This window comes from Copadichromis virginalis, linkage group LG23, assembly GCF_057382275.1.
Source record: "Copadichromis virginalis isolate Kocher_CV1m ecotype Utaka linkage group LG23, C_Virginalis_male_GT1.1, whole genome shotgun sequence".
In the NCBI taxonomy this organism is placed as follows: domain Eukaryota; kingdom Metazoa; phylum Chordata; class Actinopteri; order Cichliformes; family Cichlidae; genus Copadichromis; species Copadichromis virginalis.
The window spans coordinates 15,523,871-15,538,882 of NC_140639.1; the positions used below are offsets into that span (position 1 = coordinate 15,523,871).

The following is a 15,012-nucleotide window of genomic DNA, read 5'->3' on the forward strand; positions in this document are numbered from 1 at the left end:
TAATTAGCCTAAGGTTTGCACGTCAAAAACCAGAAAACAGACCAAAATGTCAGTTAAATAACAAGTTCACTTCACTTCTCTTTTTTTTTTTTTTTTTTTTTTTTCTAAATGACATCAGAAACAGCAGTATGCGACATTACGTGATGGCAGAGCTTCAGTTCATCCTTTGTCATTTTTTTTTTTTTTTTTTTTTTTTAATAAATAGGACAGGGGGAATGAATGAGAGAGAGAGGGGGAGAGAAAGAAAGAAAACCAAAGGGGAGAAGAGACGGTGAGAAGGGGGGGGAAGAGAGAGAAAAAAAAAAAAAACTCCTGGGTCACCTGTATGGAGAAAAAAAAAACAAAAAACAAACAAACAAAAACAAACAGAGGAGACAGCAAACAACAAAGAGCAACATAATAATAGAGAAAACAAAGCACCATCACAATAAACTAGCTAGTCATAGATATCAGTATTTACTAAGTAATAAACGATATTGTGCAGCACGCAAGATAGACAGCGCACAGTGTGCTTTGAGGCAGCAGCCAAGAAAGCTTTAGTCCGTGTCTGTGAATACCCATGTGTGCATACCTGTGTGGATCAGCATGCTTGCATTCCAAAGGTTTCTCCATGTAATGATCTGCTAGGGAGTGTGGGGGGGCCACAGCCCCGTCCTCCAGGGTGTGAAGCGGGTATGGAGGAGATCAAAACTCCAGACATCCAGAGGCCCCCAGAACACAAGAGACCATGGAAGACCAACAGAGGGGCAGCCGCGCCACTGTTCCAGTAAGAGCTGAGGAGAGTCCCAGATGAGGGCTCGCCCAGCAGCCGCGGAGCAGAAGTCAGGGGGAGTTGCAGTGACGCGCCCGTGAGCTCCGCCGGCCCCCAGCTGCGCCTGAGTGACCGAGCCCCAGGCCGAGAGGCCGGGGGCACCCCACCTCCAAAGGGGCCCGAGCGAGCCCCAGGCCCCAGGCCCCGACAAGCGGCCGCCAAGGAGTGAGCCGGTGTGTACCCGGACGCCCACCCCCAGACACAAAGAACCACCAACACACCGACACCTGAGGGAGTCCGCCACCGGCAGGGGAAGTGGTGGTGGGTGGAGATAGGCCTCCAAACCTTGGAGGGCCTGAGGTGTCCCCAGAGAGGTGGCGTCTGATACCCAACCTGACATATAGACACAGACATACAGGCACACACAGACACAAACATCCATTCCCACCCTCATGCTCTCATATGCACTCACTCCACACTCAACCAACGTGGAGACAGACATAAAGAGACGCTGTACACACAATCACACTCCCCAAGCTTACTCTACAAACCGGGTCTAGGTACCCTTGCCCCTGGAGGGGGGAATTGCACCCAGACCCAGGTGGTGTTACCCTTTTCCCTGCGGTGGGGAGAGGCAGACCACCCCGACTCCGCAGCAGCAGGGAGGCCCCACACCCCAGACCGCAGTCGGACGGCCAACTCCTCCTACTAGCCCTCCCGCTCCAGCAGGCCGCAGAGAATGGGGGTGGGAGAAGACTCCTGTCGATTAGGGTTAGGAAAATACTGTTTTTCAAGTTGAAATATGCCCTCTCACAATAGTAACCTTGCTTGTAGGAGTTTTCCGTTACACCCACATATCACTAATGTCATCACCCAGTGCGTAAGGGTCCGGAAGCTAACCTTGTTCCTAAATGAGCCATGTGAGCTTATTTAGTAAAACAGAACTAAAAGCCTGGGGATGAGAATGAGCTGAATCGATGCATAAAAATCTAGAGCTGTAATTAGCCTGAAACATGCAAATCAAAGACCAGCAAGTGGGCTGTAAGCCAGCTAAATAACAGGCTTCAGTATTCTATTGCAGTGCTTCTCAAAGCACGGAGGCATGGAGACACTGCAGGTTGGGCGCACATGCAGGTGGAAGTGCATCACCTTGGGAACTCTTACAGTTTGGTTTTCTGTTACTTTTTGTTCTCACTAGCTTTTTACTTTTGTGGTTACTCTCATAACTCGTGTTTAAAAAAAAAAAAAAAAAAAAAAAAAAGCTTAAAATTGCTCACTTCACAGTAACTCTGTTTGGAAATGAAAGCCACTTCAGTAACCCAACCTGCCATTACCCAGTGCCACAGGACAGGACACTTTGTACCTAAATGAGTCACAAATTTAATAAAATACCACTAAATGGTGCCTGGGGAATGAGAACGAGGTGTATCGATATAACGGCGCAATAAATCTCTAATTAGCCTAAGGTTTGCACGTCAAAAACCAGAAAACAGACCAAAATGTCAGTTAAATAACAAGTTCACTTCTCAAACTGTGGGTCTTGGAGTCACTGTAGGTGAGAAAGGGAGATGCCAAGTGAGGCTTTGGAACTGGAACATGCCAAAAAAAAAAAGAGAGCATGAGAAGCATGCAGTGGGGCAATTTAAGTCATTTGTAAAGCATCAAGAAAACGGTACCCATGCTTTTGAATGTTGCACCGAAAATTAATTTGTTCAGTTGTATGTTTGCGTGTGCCTATCTTTTTCCACCCTCTTGACCATTTCACTCTTGAAAAAAAAAGAAAAAAAGAATTGTCTCAGAAAGGTTAAACACAGAACATAATTTTAAAAAATGAAGAATTTGCAGCACCAACAGCCAATTCTTGAACTCTTGCTAGTCACGGATGGAAACGGGAATAGTTTGAGCTTTCATTAATGAGTTTTGCAAATTTTTGTAGCAATCACTCCCGCTTTGAGCTTGTTAGGGTTAGGGAGGACCATATGGACCAAAGAAATGATAATAACAGCTAAGGAGTATTTCAGTACACATATGGGCATATGATATGTCATTAGGTCATTAGAGTATTTGGTCAGGCAGCAGATCTGTGTGCACTATTACACACTAAAGGGCAAAAGCTGCTGTCATAAACTCTGCAGGACCTCTGTGCTGGCACTGTGAGGGCCCACCTGTGCAAAAGCCCTGAAGCCACATCAAAGTAAGCCCTCTGCTGTAAAACTTCAAATATGTTTTCATCAATCCTTTCAGTATGCCACATGTTTACATTTGCCACACATAAGCACACACGCTAGATGCAGACAGGCGCAACACAGCTGAAGACATTTCAGACATTCTTTTGGCTAGCAGGATCTTAAAGACTCTGCCGCACTTGGAATCACACACCCGCAGTGATAAAAGTTCACTACTTGTTTATGTTTGTTTTACTGGAATGAGTGCACTTTTTTTTTTTTCTTTTTTTTTAAACCACGCATTTGTTTAATTGAGGTCTTATTTCAAAAATAAAATTTCTAGTGTACTAAAAAGTGTTCCTTGCAGTAGGAACTATCTGCATATAGTGCAGTGGTGGTTTTAACTCAGGAATACTTCATGTTTTTCAAGAAGTATAAAACATAAACAAGCTCATTCGGGGCAAATGAGCTTGTTTATGTTTTTTGACTTTGGGGCAAATCCAGGTTAAACGTTTCTTGTATTTGAGTATGCATGCTATAAACCAGTCCGGTTTGCCTCACTACAGTACATACATATTACGGGAAAAGTATGGGAGTTTTTTTTCTTCTTCAAGAAATATAAAAATACTCATTTTATTCAAATAGCTTTAGTACGGTCAGAATCTTAAAGAGAACCTACAACAAAAGTCACATTATTGACATGCATGAAATTTAGAAGTAATTAGTTTATTTTGATCCCTCAGAAGCAGCAGGGTTACTGTAACACTAGTCACTGCCTTGACTTATAATAAGGGATTACTTGGAATCCAGCTCATTTCAGGAGAGGGACCTCCCTGTATCAGACAGTTCCTTTGAACGAAGTTGCACAGCAGAGTCTGTGTGTGATGAACCAATCCTGCTGGAAGGATCTGTAAACCCATTCACCTCTTTCAGTCTGGCTGCTGAAGACAGTATGCCACATCTGGTCTCTGCGGTCTCCACGTCTCTGTGACTGGTGGACGATCACCTCCCAGCAGCTACTTTTTAGCTGTTCTCATGAGTTTTTTTTTTTTTTTTTTTTTTTTTTTTTTGGTAACCTGGAACTTATTTTTTATTGCAAATAATTTCACTTTGTTTTTCTTATGAACTTTTTACAGCTTTCTATAGAAAGTGGTATAGGTTACAAATCTTTTCACAAATCAGCAGCAGAGCCAAAATAAATCAAGCAATTTGATAAATCGGGAAATAGCACAAAGGTTTTAAACCTTTTATCTGTTTAATGTGCAGAAAGAATTGTCCATGCTTTTACTTTTAGTTGTCTGGATGTGCAGCTCAAAGGATTATCAGGTAAACATCCTAATTTCAGCTCTACAGGAAATATGACCACTATAGCACCTGTACTGAGGTCATTGTATTGGCTTTTGCTTGTTTTAGAACTAAACCCCTAATACTTTTTTTTCTTCTTCATTGCCTGCTTATTCTGGGACATCAGTCAAAAGTGGTGAAGTGTTATGGATCTTATGGGTATATTCTTAGTTATTTTATTTATTCACTTGCTCACGTCAGTCTGTTGACTTAGTTTCATATTATCTGACTAGGTTTGTGCCTGCAGCCTCTGTGGTAGCTCGTGCTTTGTGCAGCACATTGTGAATCCACCTAGAATGAAATGTGCTGTATAAATAAGTTCTGCTTTCTTTCTTGCCTAATAGTTTAAGTGAGAAGCTGAATCTCTAGAAAAAAAGTACATTTATTTCAGAATGGTTTTTATTTCACTCTTTGTATTTTAATAACATCATGGACACAAACTGGCATGATCTGACAGTGTTCCACTGAACTTCTTGAGATGCCAGGAATACTTGTCTTTGAAGTGCCCCCACAAATGCTCTTTGAGGTTGAGGTCAGGTAGCAGTCCACACTCCCTGGTCTACTTTGGTGTTCAAGTAGGCCCTCAAAGCTTTGAGGTGTGTTTGGATTCATTGTCCTGCTGCAGTATGTATCATTCTCCAGAAAAATGCAGGGTGGAGCATCTCTCTGAAGAATGGAGTGTGGCTTGTTTTTGGTCAGGGTTTTGATTAAGTTCAGGTACTCGGCTCCAGGGTAGACACACCTGGTCTGCTGGAAATGTGAGGCATAGCCAGGTTTACTTGCTTTCTTGCCTAATGGTTTAAGGCATAACCAGTGAGGGAACAATAGCTAAAAGTTGCTTCACCTAAACAATCTGAAAGCCACCAATCTGCTTCACTTTCAAAGCTGTCATACAACTAGTGCAATCTTAAGTGGATCTTCTTAATTATGCGTCTAATTGACAGCAATTCCATTACTGAATTTGTTTATCTATTAAATTCTTTAATTCCCTTGACCCAGTTTTATATGAGCAAAGTAGTACACCTATAGAAGTTTTCTTTTGGATCAGTATATCTGCTATAATATTTGAAATTCCAAACAGGTTACTCATGCTAGCTGTAGCATGTTTGTGCAGCATTCCTTTTCATTTAGGCATAAAATGTGCTAAGCAGGATTGCAATATTTAGAAGGATAAGCTGCTTAGTTGGGAAAGAGTTTTTTGGACTCTAAAGTGTACTTATTATGGCAGTTTGTATGGGGAATAATATGCAACAGGGGGTCACAGTTTTTTAGGGCATAGTGCCCTTTGCTATACTAACATTAAACATGCAAGCTGCAAGTAAACCTACACAGCCATACCAGGATAGGTATGGATGCCCTAAATACCTTAGATGTTTTTTAGTCTGTGACTTGTGTTGCAAGATGAAAGGTCTCTACACTTCCATCTCAAAAATCTAATGTTTAGATCAGTGTAAACAGTCACTGTTACCCAGCACTTTTATGTTTCTGGTCTCAGGGCTTGATAGTAACAGCCAGCGTCACACAGTGTCCGTGCAGACGTTAGTGGGTAGTTACTAACCCTGCTGTGACGCAGCTCTAACCTTTTTCAGAGTCCACTCCTGCCTGGCCAGCACAGCTGTGTTGACGAGAGATGCATGACATGAAGTGGTAACTTCCTTTGTACAATGAGTACACAGGTCCAGAATGTTGTACACGAGCCTGACAGTAAATATGTGCAATCGTGCTTTTGGTTTTAATGTCAGCATGCAGGTTTTCAGGAAAGCTACCTTGACAACTGCCTTGCAAAAGCCTTGCACTCCAGCAATAACAGCTACACTTTCTCTATCCTAGGTTATTATCCCATGTCTGTAGCTTCTATTTTTAGCACCTCCACCCCATATTTAATCATTTATACTTTGGAGGGTAACAGGCGATACTGCTTCCTGTGGAGGAAGCGGAAAGGAGTGGGTGGGTGAGGGGGGGGGGGGGGGGTTAGAGAGATGTATGGTCTTGTCTTTTTTTCTGTAGGCAGTTCTGCAGTTGCCCATGTTTCATCTCCCTTCCGTTTCAGCGTGTTCCCCTCCTCCGTAATATCCTGCATCAGAGCACAGAGCTAACATTTACTGCACCACATGCCAAAGGTTATTTTTGTCAGTCCCACAGAGCTGCTCTCTGCTGTGTTTTCTTAATGTGTTCCAGGAACAAAAGCTGCAAATTATCAGCTGAACAATTGCTATGCACAGTTTAAGTTCTCAATAAAATTGCTCAACAGTGCATTTACTGTGTTTTACTCTAACTTTGAATACAAGACATTGTGTTACTCTTGCGTTAGAGACTGTTTCTGGTTTTTAAAGGAAATTGCTTTTAGTGGAGAAAACAGAAAGGAAACACGAGGATTTGTTCAAAGACTGCTTCCCCTTTGAATTCTGCCTGACAGTTGGCTAAAGTTAAATGTAAAAAATGGCCAGCGTGTCGCCTCCCCTACGAGCAATGACGTAATGAGTCGGTAAAAGCAAACCAATGTATCCTGGAAGTGGGAATTGTGAAACTGGGTTGGGTCACAGCTTTTACGCATATTGAATGAATTCAGGATTTGGTCAACTGCCACTTCTGAGAAGTTGCACAGTTATAGAGTTTGTTTCAGCTTCCACATTTTAGTAACTTGATTTCTTATATCTAAGGACATCATGCATAAAACCTCTAATGCGTAAACATGCAGCTTTGTATTTTTTCTTACAGCCCTTTTTTGTTAGTGAGTGCTTGCCAATAACTGAAATATTTCATGTATTACATAGATTGTTGCAACATTTTTATGCAGACATACACAGTGATATAGACTGTATCTCAAAGATGGTTAAAGCCATTGGTCCTTGATGTTTTGTCTAGAACCACCTCGTGTAGTGTCAATAAGTGATCTGTCATTTGATTGGATTTTTACTTTCCTGGGAGAATCTTATGGCAGGTGGAGGAAAATCAAGCCAATTGATGTCAGGTATGACAAATCATGCCACAATGATTTGTCGTTGGGTCATGAAATAAAATTGCACTTCCCACTTAGTACATCAGCATTAATTTTTTGGCAGAAGAGACTTTTTTGTGTTCTTTTGTTTTAGTCCGAGCCAGATTCCTTCTTGCTCCGTTTCAACTTTTATAGCTCTATTTCACATCTTTCCTCTTATTGGTATCATTTTAAAACAATATTTTTTTCAACATTTAATTTTGTAACTTAATATTGCATTTAAATGCTGTAACCTTAGCAGAAAGGTAATGTGCAGCTGGGACATGGGAGGTATCGAATACAGCTTTTAAGCCAAATAACTGCAATTTGACTTGATGCTAAGCTCATTCGTCTCTATATACTAATAGCATCAAGTCTATGTTCATCAACTTAGATTCTGTTTTGTTGCTGTTATAGCCTCGCATGTATTTTTAGCAGCAGCTTGGCCTTTGTGTCACTTCTTTAATCTCCCGCAGGAACATCTTGTTGCCAGTCAGCATATCAACAAATTAATTAGACTGTGGTTTATTTGGTTTCCTTTATCTAAATACCAGATGCATCTCTACACTAATTAACGTGCATTCAGTAAGGATCATATTTTGTCTTACACAGGTTTAAGCACAGCTGTCTAAAAACTGCAATGTCATCAAAAATGCAGAGCTCCAGTAGCATAGTTCAGGCCAGACGGACGGTGCAGCAGCTGAGGATAGAAGCCAGCATCGAGAGGATAAAGGTATGTCTGCAGTCACATTCACACCACTATGACTGTTCCACTTTCTTTTTTTTTTTCTTTTTTTTTGTAGGAGATTGGTGTATTTACTGATTTCTTTGCAGGTGTCCAAGGCTTCATCGGAGCTGATGCGCTACTGTGGAGAGCACGCCAAGAATGACCCGCTGCTAATGGGTATCCCTGCTTCAGAAAACCCTTTCAAGGACAAGAAGCCTTGCACAGTTTTGTAGGGAAACACCTGAACTCTTGCTTTTGATGCTAAATCCTATGTGTAAAAGCTCTGCTCACAACTTGCCTTAAGGCCAGTATACCCCTTAACTTTTTCACATGCCTGCTTGAGTTTGATAAGGAATGTAGTCCTCTCTGCCTTTTAGTCAAATAGCTGTGACACCAAAGAACGGGCAGAAGGCTGAAGCCGTTGCCTCTGATCAAAGCTGCGGCTCTAACAAAGATGATTAAAAGTGGTGGCTTTTGTTTGTCTGCACTGTAATCTGACAGGATCTGGAAGGCCACAGACCTCAGCCTGAAAGGAGCTGAGAGTTGGGAGAGTTGATGACTGTAATTATGACAGCACGTATAAACAAGCCCCCTTCAAGTCATTGGTCTAATCAGATTTAGGCTTTGGGTTTTCACTTCTTGCTTTCATCAGGAAACGGTTTGTATTCTGTTCAGAATGAGACAATTAACAAGATAATGATATCCTGTCAGATGAGTTAACTGTCCAAACTCTAATGGACCTGCATTTCCGGGATAAACAGAAAGGGAGGTCCATAACCACTGATGTACTTTTTATTGTCACGCATTTTGACTCAGAAGAAATGGTCTAAAATCATCAAAGGAGACCCATTATGATAATTTCCAGCTCCGCATTTTATTCTTAGACTCTACTACAGTAGTTTTATATGATTTTACAATTTAAAATATTCCTTAGTTTTTGTGCATTCTACTTTACTTCCTATTCCCCTCCTCTTATGTCACGTTTAATCTGATTGGCTGCCTCTCACAAGTAGGTGGGGCTTCTGCACCATACCTTATTGCCCAAGAGGGAGGGGGACTGCCTGAAGCTGTGCTTAGAGCAGTCTGAAGGCTGAGCTTTTAGATCATAGGGATTACTCGATCATACGTGTCTCTTATATCTAACCTTATATAACCTTTCCAGAGATGCAAAGAGTTTGTTCAAATATAATTCAGATTTTGATTTTTTTAGACATTTCAAAAAATGATGTGGTGCACTTGTACAGTGCAGTGCCAATATTTCAGGATGAATTGATGCTTAATTTTGCTGTAAGCTTGCTGTTTTTGCAACTTTGGTTGTATTCAGCGGAGAGCGATAAAAGAACACGAACATGATATCTGTAAGTCTTACGATGCAAGTACTTGGAGGATGACACTCTTAAATGGAGTAAACCTTAACCTTGCCATGAAGCCGTTACTGTAGAAGAAAAATATTTACAGTAATCAGACTCATCAGATCTAGTTTCGCTGCTTCTGTCTGCAGACCTGAGGCTTCTTGTTTGTACACTTCAGGCACTGTGAAACTAATGAACACCAAATGACTGTTATGAGTTTGAAACATTTCATGTTTACAGCTCAAACTTCCTTTGATTATATCATGTTGACATAGCTGCAACTTTATGTCATTTGTGAGCTATACTCTTGCTAAAACATGAGCAACTACTCTTGTAATTTTACCAGCCAGGGCCTTAATAATGAAGTTAATCCTACTTTAACCTCTTGACTACCTTTAAGTCACATAAGTGCTGTTGTCTAAAACTGTGAATTATAAGATTCTTTAGGTGAATTAAGAGATATATGGGGTATATCTTACTAAAGGCTTGTAACACTGTGCCCATGTACCAGAGTATGTGCTTGCTTGTAAATGTTCTTTTCAGGTTTCAGTCAAACCTTAACATTTGACTTTCTATTTTGTTTCATGATTTCAATGTTTGGGATTAAAAAGTGTTACGTGTTGCTGTGTTAACGATACATCTGGTTGATTTTGATCAGTCTGTATGGATTTATGTTTTTGTTGATAAGTCTGTGGTTTCTCACACGTGGTGTCAATAACAGCTTTCTGTCATATTCAAACCTTTGCCTGTTGTTGCATATATTCAATGCAAATAAATATGGAAAACAAGTTAAATTATTCAACTAAATTTACATAAGCCTGTTTTAGACATTTTCATTGCATGAATCATCATTTATATAATCAAATGGAGGGTCTACAGTGTTCATTTTTCGGCTCCATATGTTTGATATTGGACTTTACAATAGTAGGTTTTCGTCATTTAAAGTTCATGATGATCCTTATTTGTCTTAGACTGAGCATTGGTGCAGATCTTAAGTGAATCCAACATCTAAAACAAACTGAACTACCTTTTAAGCAAGCTATCTGCTGATTGGCTGCCCCTTGTAAACAGCAGGGTTTGAACAGCTGTGGTTGTAGCTGTAGCTGTGTTCCTGACATTAAGAAATTCATAGTAGGGATATCCACTCTCACTGACATTATGTAGAGCCGAGAGCAGAAAAATGTCCTGATATCGAGCATCTAAAGCAATTTGGAGCTTGAGCTTTTGGCTATGAGGGGTTGCTGACCTCATTAATTGAGAGTTTGAGCATGTTTTATATGCACGCCCACCACTGTAATTATATAGAAAATGTCTTATTGTAACAACATGAATATTACTCCTTTGTCTGAATCACAAGTCACAATGTTTAGACAAGTGGGTGAGTGAATCAGGTCAAAGACCCAAACATTTTTGATTGTTCTAATTTCTCAGCAAAGTTGTTTACATGCCCGTAAGCCATGAGTACCATGTTATGCAATAATCCCTACTTCTGTGAGCACCCTTTTATCTCCTGTCTCAGTCTTCTCAGGTGCGATGTTACATCCACAATCAGGTCAGGCCATATTTGTTGGCCCACATTCATGTAATCCCCACTCGAGTCAGATGACTTACATGGCTGGCTTTTGTAGCAGCATCATTTGCAGTGATAGTGTTACCTGGTAATGAAGAAGCCCTGGGATAAGCCAATAATCCACTATCTCCATTATCTCACCTACTTTTAGAAGCTCCTCCCTCAGTGTCAGGAAGGCCTTTCAGTGATCAAACTGATTTTCAGGAGGTGTCATGTCATACAGATCAGACTCTACTATTTCTGATATTGTTTAACAACCTAAAAAACCTCTTCAGATCTAAAAATTCTATCAAGGTTAACGTTATTTACATGTACAGACTTCTATACAGTTTATCAGATTTGCAAAATTTTCTTGTTTATTGCGGTCAGTTTAAGACAACCACAGACCGTGTAGCTTCTGTCATACCCCACAATCCTCCTCAGTCTTCCAGTCCCTTTTTGACCCAGTTTTCCCTCCCCATCTGTTAGCCCTCCGCTTGACAGGAATGTTGTCTTTGTGATATCCCTGCCTGCAAACTGACATCTCTTCAGTGGGTCAGTCTCTGTGCGTACACTGCATGTTAATTACAAGAACTATTATTGCCAGTGGTCAGAGGGTATGCCTCTATTCATGTGGCTATTTTTAGGCATAAAGCTAAAGTACTGTACAGCTCTAGCAATAGAGCTGAATAGCCCTGACTCATGCATCCTTTGTCTCGTGACGCTCTGTGTGGAAACCTTTGTCCTTTCTAACTCTGTGCAAGCACCATAAGTTCTGGTTTTCTCTTTTTACAGCCTGAAAGAGGTCTTCAACATTTTTTTTTCATGCCTCACTGCTATTTTTAATTCTCTCAGCAGTAAATTTAGCACTGATTGCGTGAATGCAGAGGGGTGTGAAGAAGGAGCTGTCACAATGAGCCCCATCCCACTTAGATTTGACTACAATGGGAATTCTCCACCCCTCTGTGTAATAAGATCTCCAAGATGTGCAAAAGGTCAACGTTTACTAGGGTTCCCATGCAGGAGTAAACTTTATTTCAAGAAACCTAATGCCTGCAGCACATTTCAAAGCCAGCTAATCTGGTCTGAAAAGACTTGTAGTTGTCCATTTTTCTGCCACAGGCTAGATTTTTTTTCCCCCCTCAAGCTGGGAAACAAAGCCCAGATGAGGTGCACAACTCTAGTTCCTTCTCAGACCATGTGGATTACCGAAAACACGTTAGCTACTCCACTTCTGTCTTTGTTGTACACCCTCCTAAACAGGTTGGCTTTATGCTGAAATGCAAAAGAAAAGAAAAGCGAAAGCATATGTCAAGTAAATAAATAAACGAGTCACTTCCCTTGTGACATGTAACAACAAACTCCAAATGTCAGGAAATTCATGCATGATTTTCTAAAAGTGCACGGATGGAGTAGTTGCTGAAAAGGTAAAGCAAAACCCATCTGAGAACTGTTTTTAAATGTTATTTTATTCAAATTTTCAAGGCACAATCTTTTCAACTATGCACAATAAATATAACTTATTAAATTAATAACATAACAAGTTACCGGACAAACATTGTATTGTCCATAATAATAATAATAATAATAAACTGTGAAAACTTTCCCTTTTGAGTTATCAGAGTTATCAAAGTGACAAGTTTTTAAATAAGATTAAGTAAATGTTCTCTTGAAGAAATGCTGAGTCAATTTGGTCAAATTTTCATGAGGAGTTTTTCAAGCTGACAGCTGACTGATCCACTCTGTTGTGGTCCAGTTCCTGGAGTCTTGTCAGCTGAGACACTCTGTCGGCTTTTCCCCCAGTCCATGCGCCTGTGCTCGGCACCACGTGTGCTCCATGCTCACATGATTCAGTTTCCTCGAAAATTATTCTTTCTCGGCAGAGAAAGGCGCAGTCATACGTTAAAATCCGGGAACCCAGACAGCTGAGTCACTCTTCCTTGGCCCACAAGTTCACCCTGACCTGGTAAATTTGTTGGAACGCTTGTGCTCTTTTTTCCCCCCCTTCCTTCTCCTAACTCTCCCGTCGCTCCCTCTCCACTTCTCTCTCTCTGGGGTGCTTTCCAATCAAGTCCAACACAGACATTAACACAGGCCTTAGGCAGTTACTTTTTCCCCATTGCACACAATACATTTATATTCCAAGCAGCTTCATCGGTCAGGAAGGTTGATAACAGGCACCCACTGATCCAAACACCGGCAGTCTCTGCAGAATCTGTTCAACTTGCTCAGTGCAGGGTCCTTCCACGGGGATGACTGCGGATTCTGCACAGGAAAGAGCAAAGCGGTTACCATCTGTTCTTTTATGAAACTTGCAAATAATAATTCAGATTGCATAACTGATGCCAACTCCCAAGTGCTGACAGCAGAAACGAGAAGCAATAAACCCCAGGTACATTTGATTGCTCAAAAGGAAATGAGCAATATTCCCAAGGTTTAAACTACACGGACGTGAGTAACAGTACTTACAGTAACTAGAACACAGTGCAAGTCCATTGGCTCTCCTCCAGGCTTCACTCCGCCGAGTATCTCTGCCAGACGCCTCATGTTGCTCACACGCAGGATGTTGATGTCATTCTCGCAGCAGAATGCCTGTATCAAGGTAAAGTGAATCTGCAGAGCCACATCCTCCTCATCATCTGTGGCCAGTAGACACAACACCACATTGTCTGGATCCCTAAAAGCAATGAGGAAAAAGATAAAGCAAACATTACTACTTCATGCTCATCCCAGCTAGTTTTTCATAGTGCGGCAGTAGCGAGCTTACTATCAACTTACACATTGAGTGACTTTGCTGCTTCATAAACTCCGACAGTGATGCAACCCTGAGGCAATGCAGAGCTCAGGACCTCCTCTAACGCTGTAGCCACCGAGTCCATTCTAAAGAAACAAAAGTTTAACAGAACGCGCATGATCAGAGAGGCTGTTAGTTTAAGATTTGATGCCCCAATTTTCCATCTAACGCCGTTCACGTGACATGTGAATGCCAGCTCGTGATGTAACGTTGCATGTGTGATACAAATGCAAGAACCGGGGGACGGCTCAATATAATAGGGCTGAATGTCGGTCACAAAGGGCAGTGTGCAATTATATCTGCAAACCAATAATTCTAACAAAAAGTTTCTAAATTCGTATTAAAAACAGAATTAAATTAAAGGAAAATGCAGAGTTCAACGCAAAGCTAACCTTTCTGTTGAATTATCTCCACTGGTATCTTCAAAAGTCATATTGCACATCCAACCGGGTCTTGGTATAATGTCCAGAGCGGAATCTGTGCGTCCTCTGTTGTCTAGTGAGACTCTCGCTGTGCTCGGAGCGTCCGGGTTCCAGTAGTAAAAATCCTGTGTACGCAGAACTCATTTGCATAAAGCCTACCCAGTTGTGGATGACTGGTCACGTGATTCACATTGACCCTGTGCTTAGAAGAAAGCGACATCCCGTGGCCATAACAGGACAATGACTAATATGAGAATAATCAGAACTAGTTTCTGGAAATATAGTAAAACCAATTCGTCAGTAATCACGAGGCATTTTCAGAATTACAGCAACTAACCAAACATTTTATTTCACTTCCACACGGTGAAACAAAGTAACATGTCATAGCTTCTATGAACATTTGCAAAAAAAAAAAAAAATCCCCAGTAAATATTCATTTTAACAAATAGACCCCAAATGCATTCATGTGTTTTTACAAATACAGATTTAAAACATTAACCTTTAGTGATTTCGTTTTACGGTGCAAAGTAGTTTCTGGCTTCAATATAAAAATGTCTAATAATTTTACAATGGTTTCTTGAACATGACAGTAAGTTCACTGCACTTTAATGACCACCACAGTCACCAGATCGCAATCAAACGGGGTGTGATAGAGCGCGAGATTCGCGTCATGGATGTGCAGCCTACACATCTGCAGCACCATGTGATGGAAGATGTAAATATATGACTTGAATGAAAGGAAATGTGGGATATAGCGCCTCTGCTGGTAAGTAATGTGTACTTTTTTTAAACTGTGAAAAAACGTTGGGCTCTGACGCTTTCGCTGTCTCGAAAACTAAATCTGATCGGAGACCAGCTGACCGTCATCTGCATCCTGCCGACCGGCAACGTGGCAAGTTGCGCTTTTTTCTGCACATGCAACCTACAGTCG

At 41.1% G+C, this 15,012-nt stretch overlaps 2 protein-coding genes across 3 annotated transcripts in view; one reads left to right on the top strand and one right to left on the bottom strand.

The window, feature by feature from the left end:
• gng12b (guanine nucleotide binding protein (G protein), gamma 12b) overlaps window positions 1–10,104 on the top strand; it is a 30,543-nt gene extending 20,439 nt beyond the window's left edge. For both annotated transcript variants that reach the window (XM_085448933.1, XM_085448934.1), the window contains 2 exons: window positions 7,850–7,970; window positions 8,072–10,104. In XM_085448933.1, coding sequence (XP_085305059.1) covers window positions 7,878–7,970; window positions 8,072–8,197 — 219 coding nt within the window. In that variant the 5' untranslated portion in view covers window positions 7,850–7,877 and the 3' untranslated portion in view covers window positions 8,198–10,104. The remainder of the gene's footprint in view (window positions 1–7,849; window positions 7,971–8,071) is intronic.
• A 2,209-nt stretch (window positions 10,105–12,313) lies between these two features.
• gadd45ab (growth arrest and DNA-damage-inducible, alpha, b) lies at window positions 12,314–14,208 on the bottom strand. The gene is made up of 4 exons (XM_085449000.1): window positions 14,052–14,208; window positions 13,644–13,745; window positions 13,335–13,542; window positions 12,314–13,130 (listed from the first exon to the last, which is right to left on the bottom strand). Exons 1-4 carry the CDS (start codon window positions 14,099–14,101, stop codon window positions 13,017–13,019), a joined length of 474 nt encoding a protein of 157 aa, XP_085305126.1. The 5' UTR covers window positions 14,102–14,208; the 3' UTR covers window positions 12,314–13,016.
• Window positions 14,209–15,012: the final 804 nt, after the last annotated feature.

Excerpts from the sequence above, each read along its gene's own strand:
- gadd45ab (XM_085449000.1), bottom strand. The coding sequence starts at position 14,101 with ATGTGCAATATGACTTTTGAAGATACCAGTGGAGATAATTCAACAGAA. Across the intron at positions 13,746-14,051 it reads GGAGATAATTCAACAGAAAG|AATGGACTCGGTGGCTACAG; the intron begins GTTAGCTTTGCG and ends TTGTTTCTTTAG. Across the intron at positions 13,543-13,643 it reads GCAGCAAAGTCACTCAATGT|GGATCCAGACAATGTGGTGT; the intron begins GTAAGTTGATAG and ends CATTGCTTTTAG.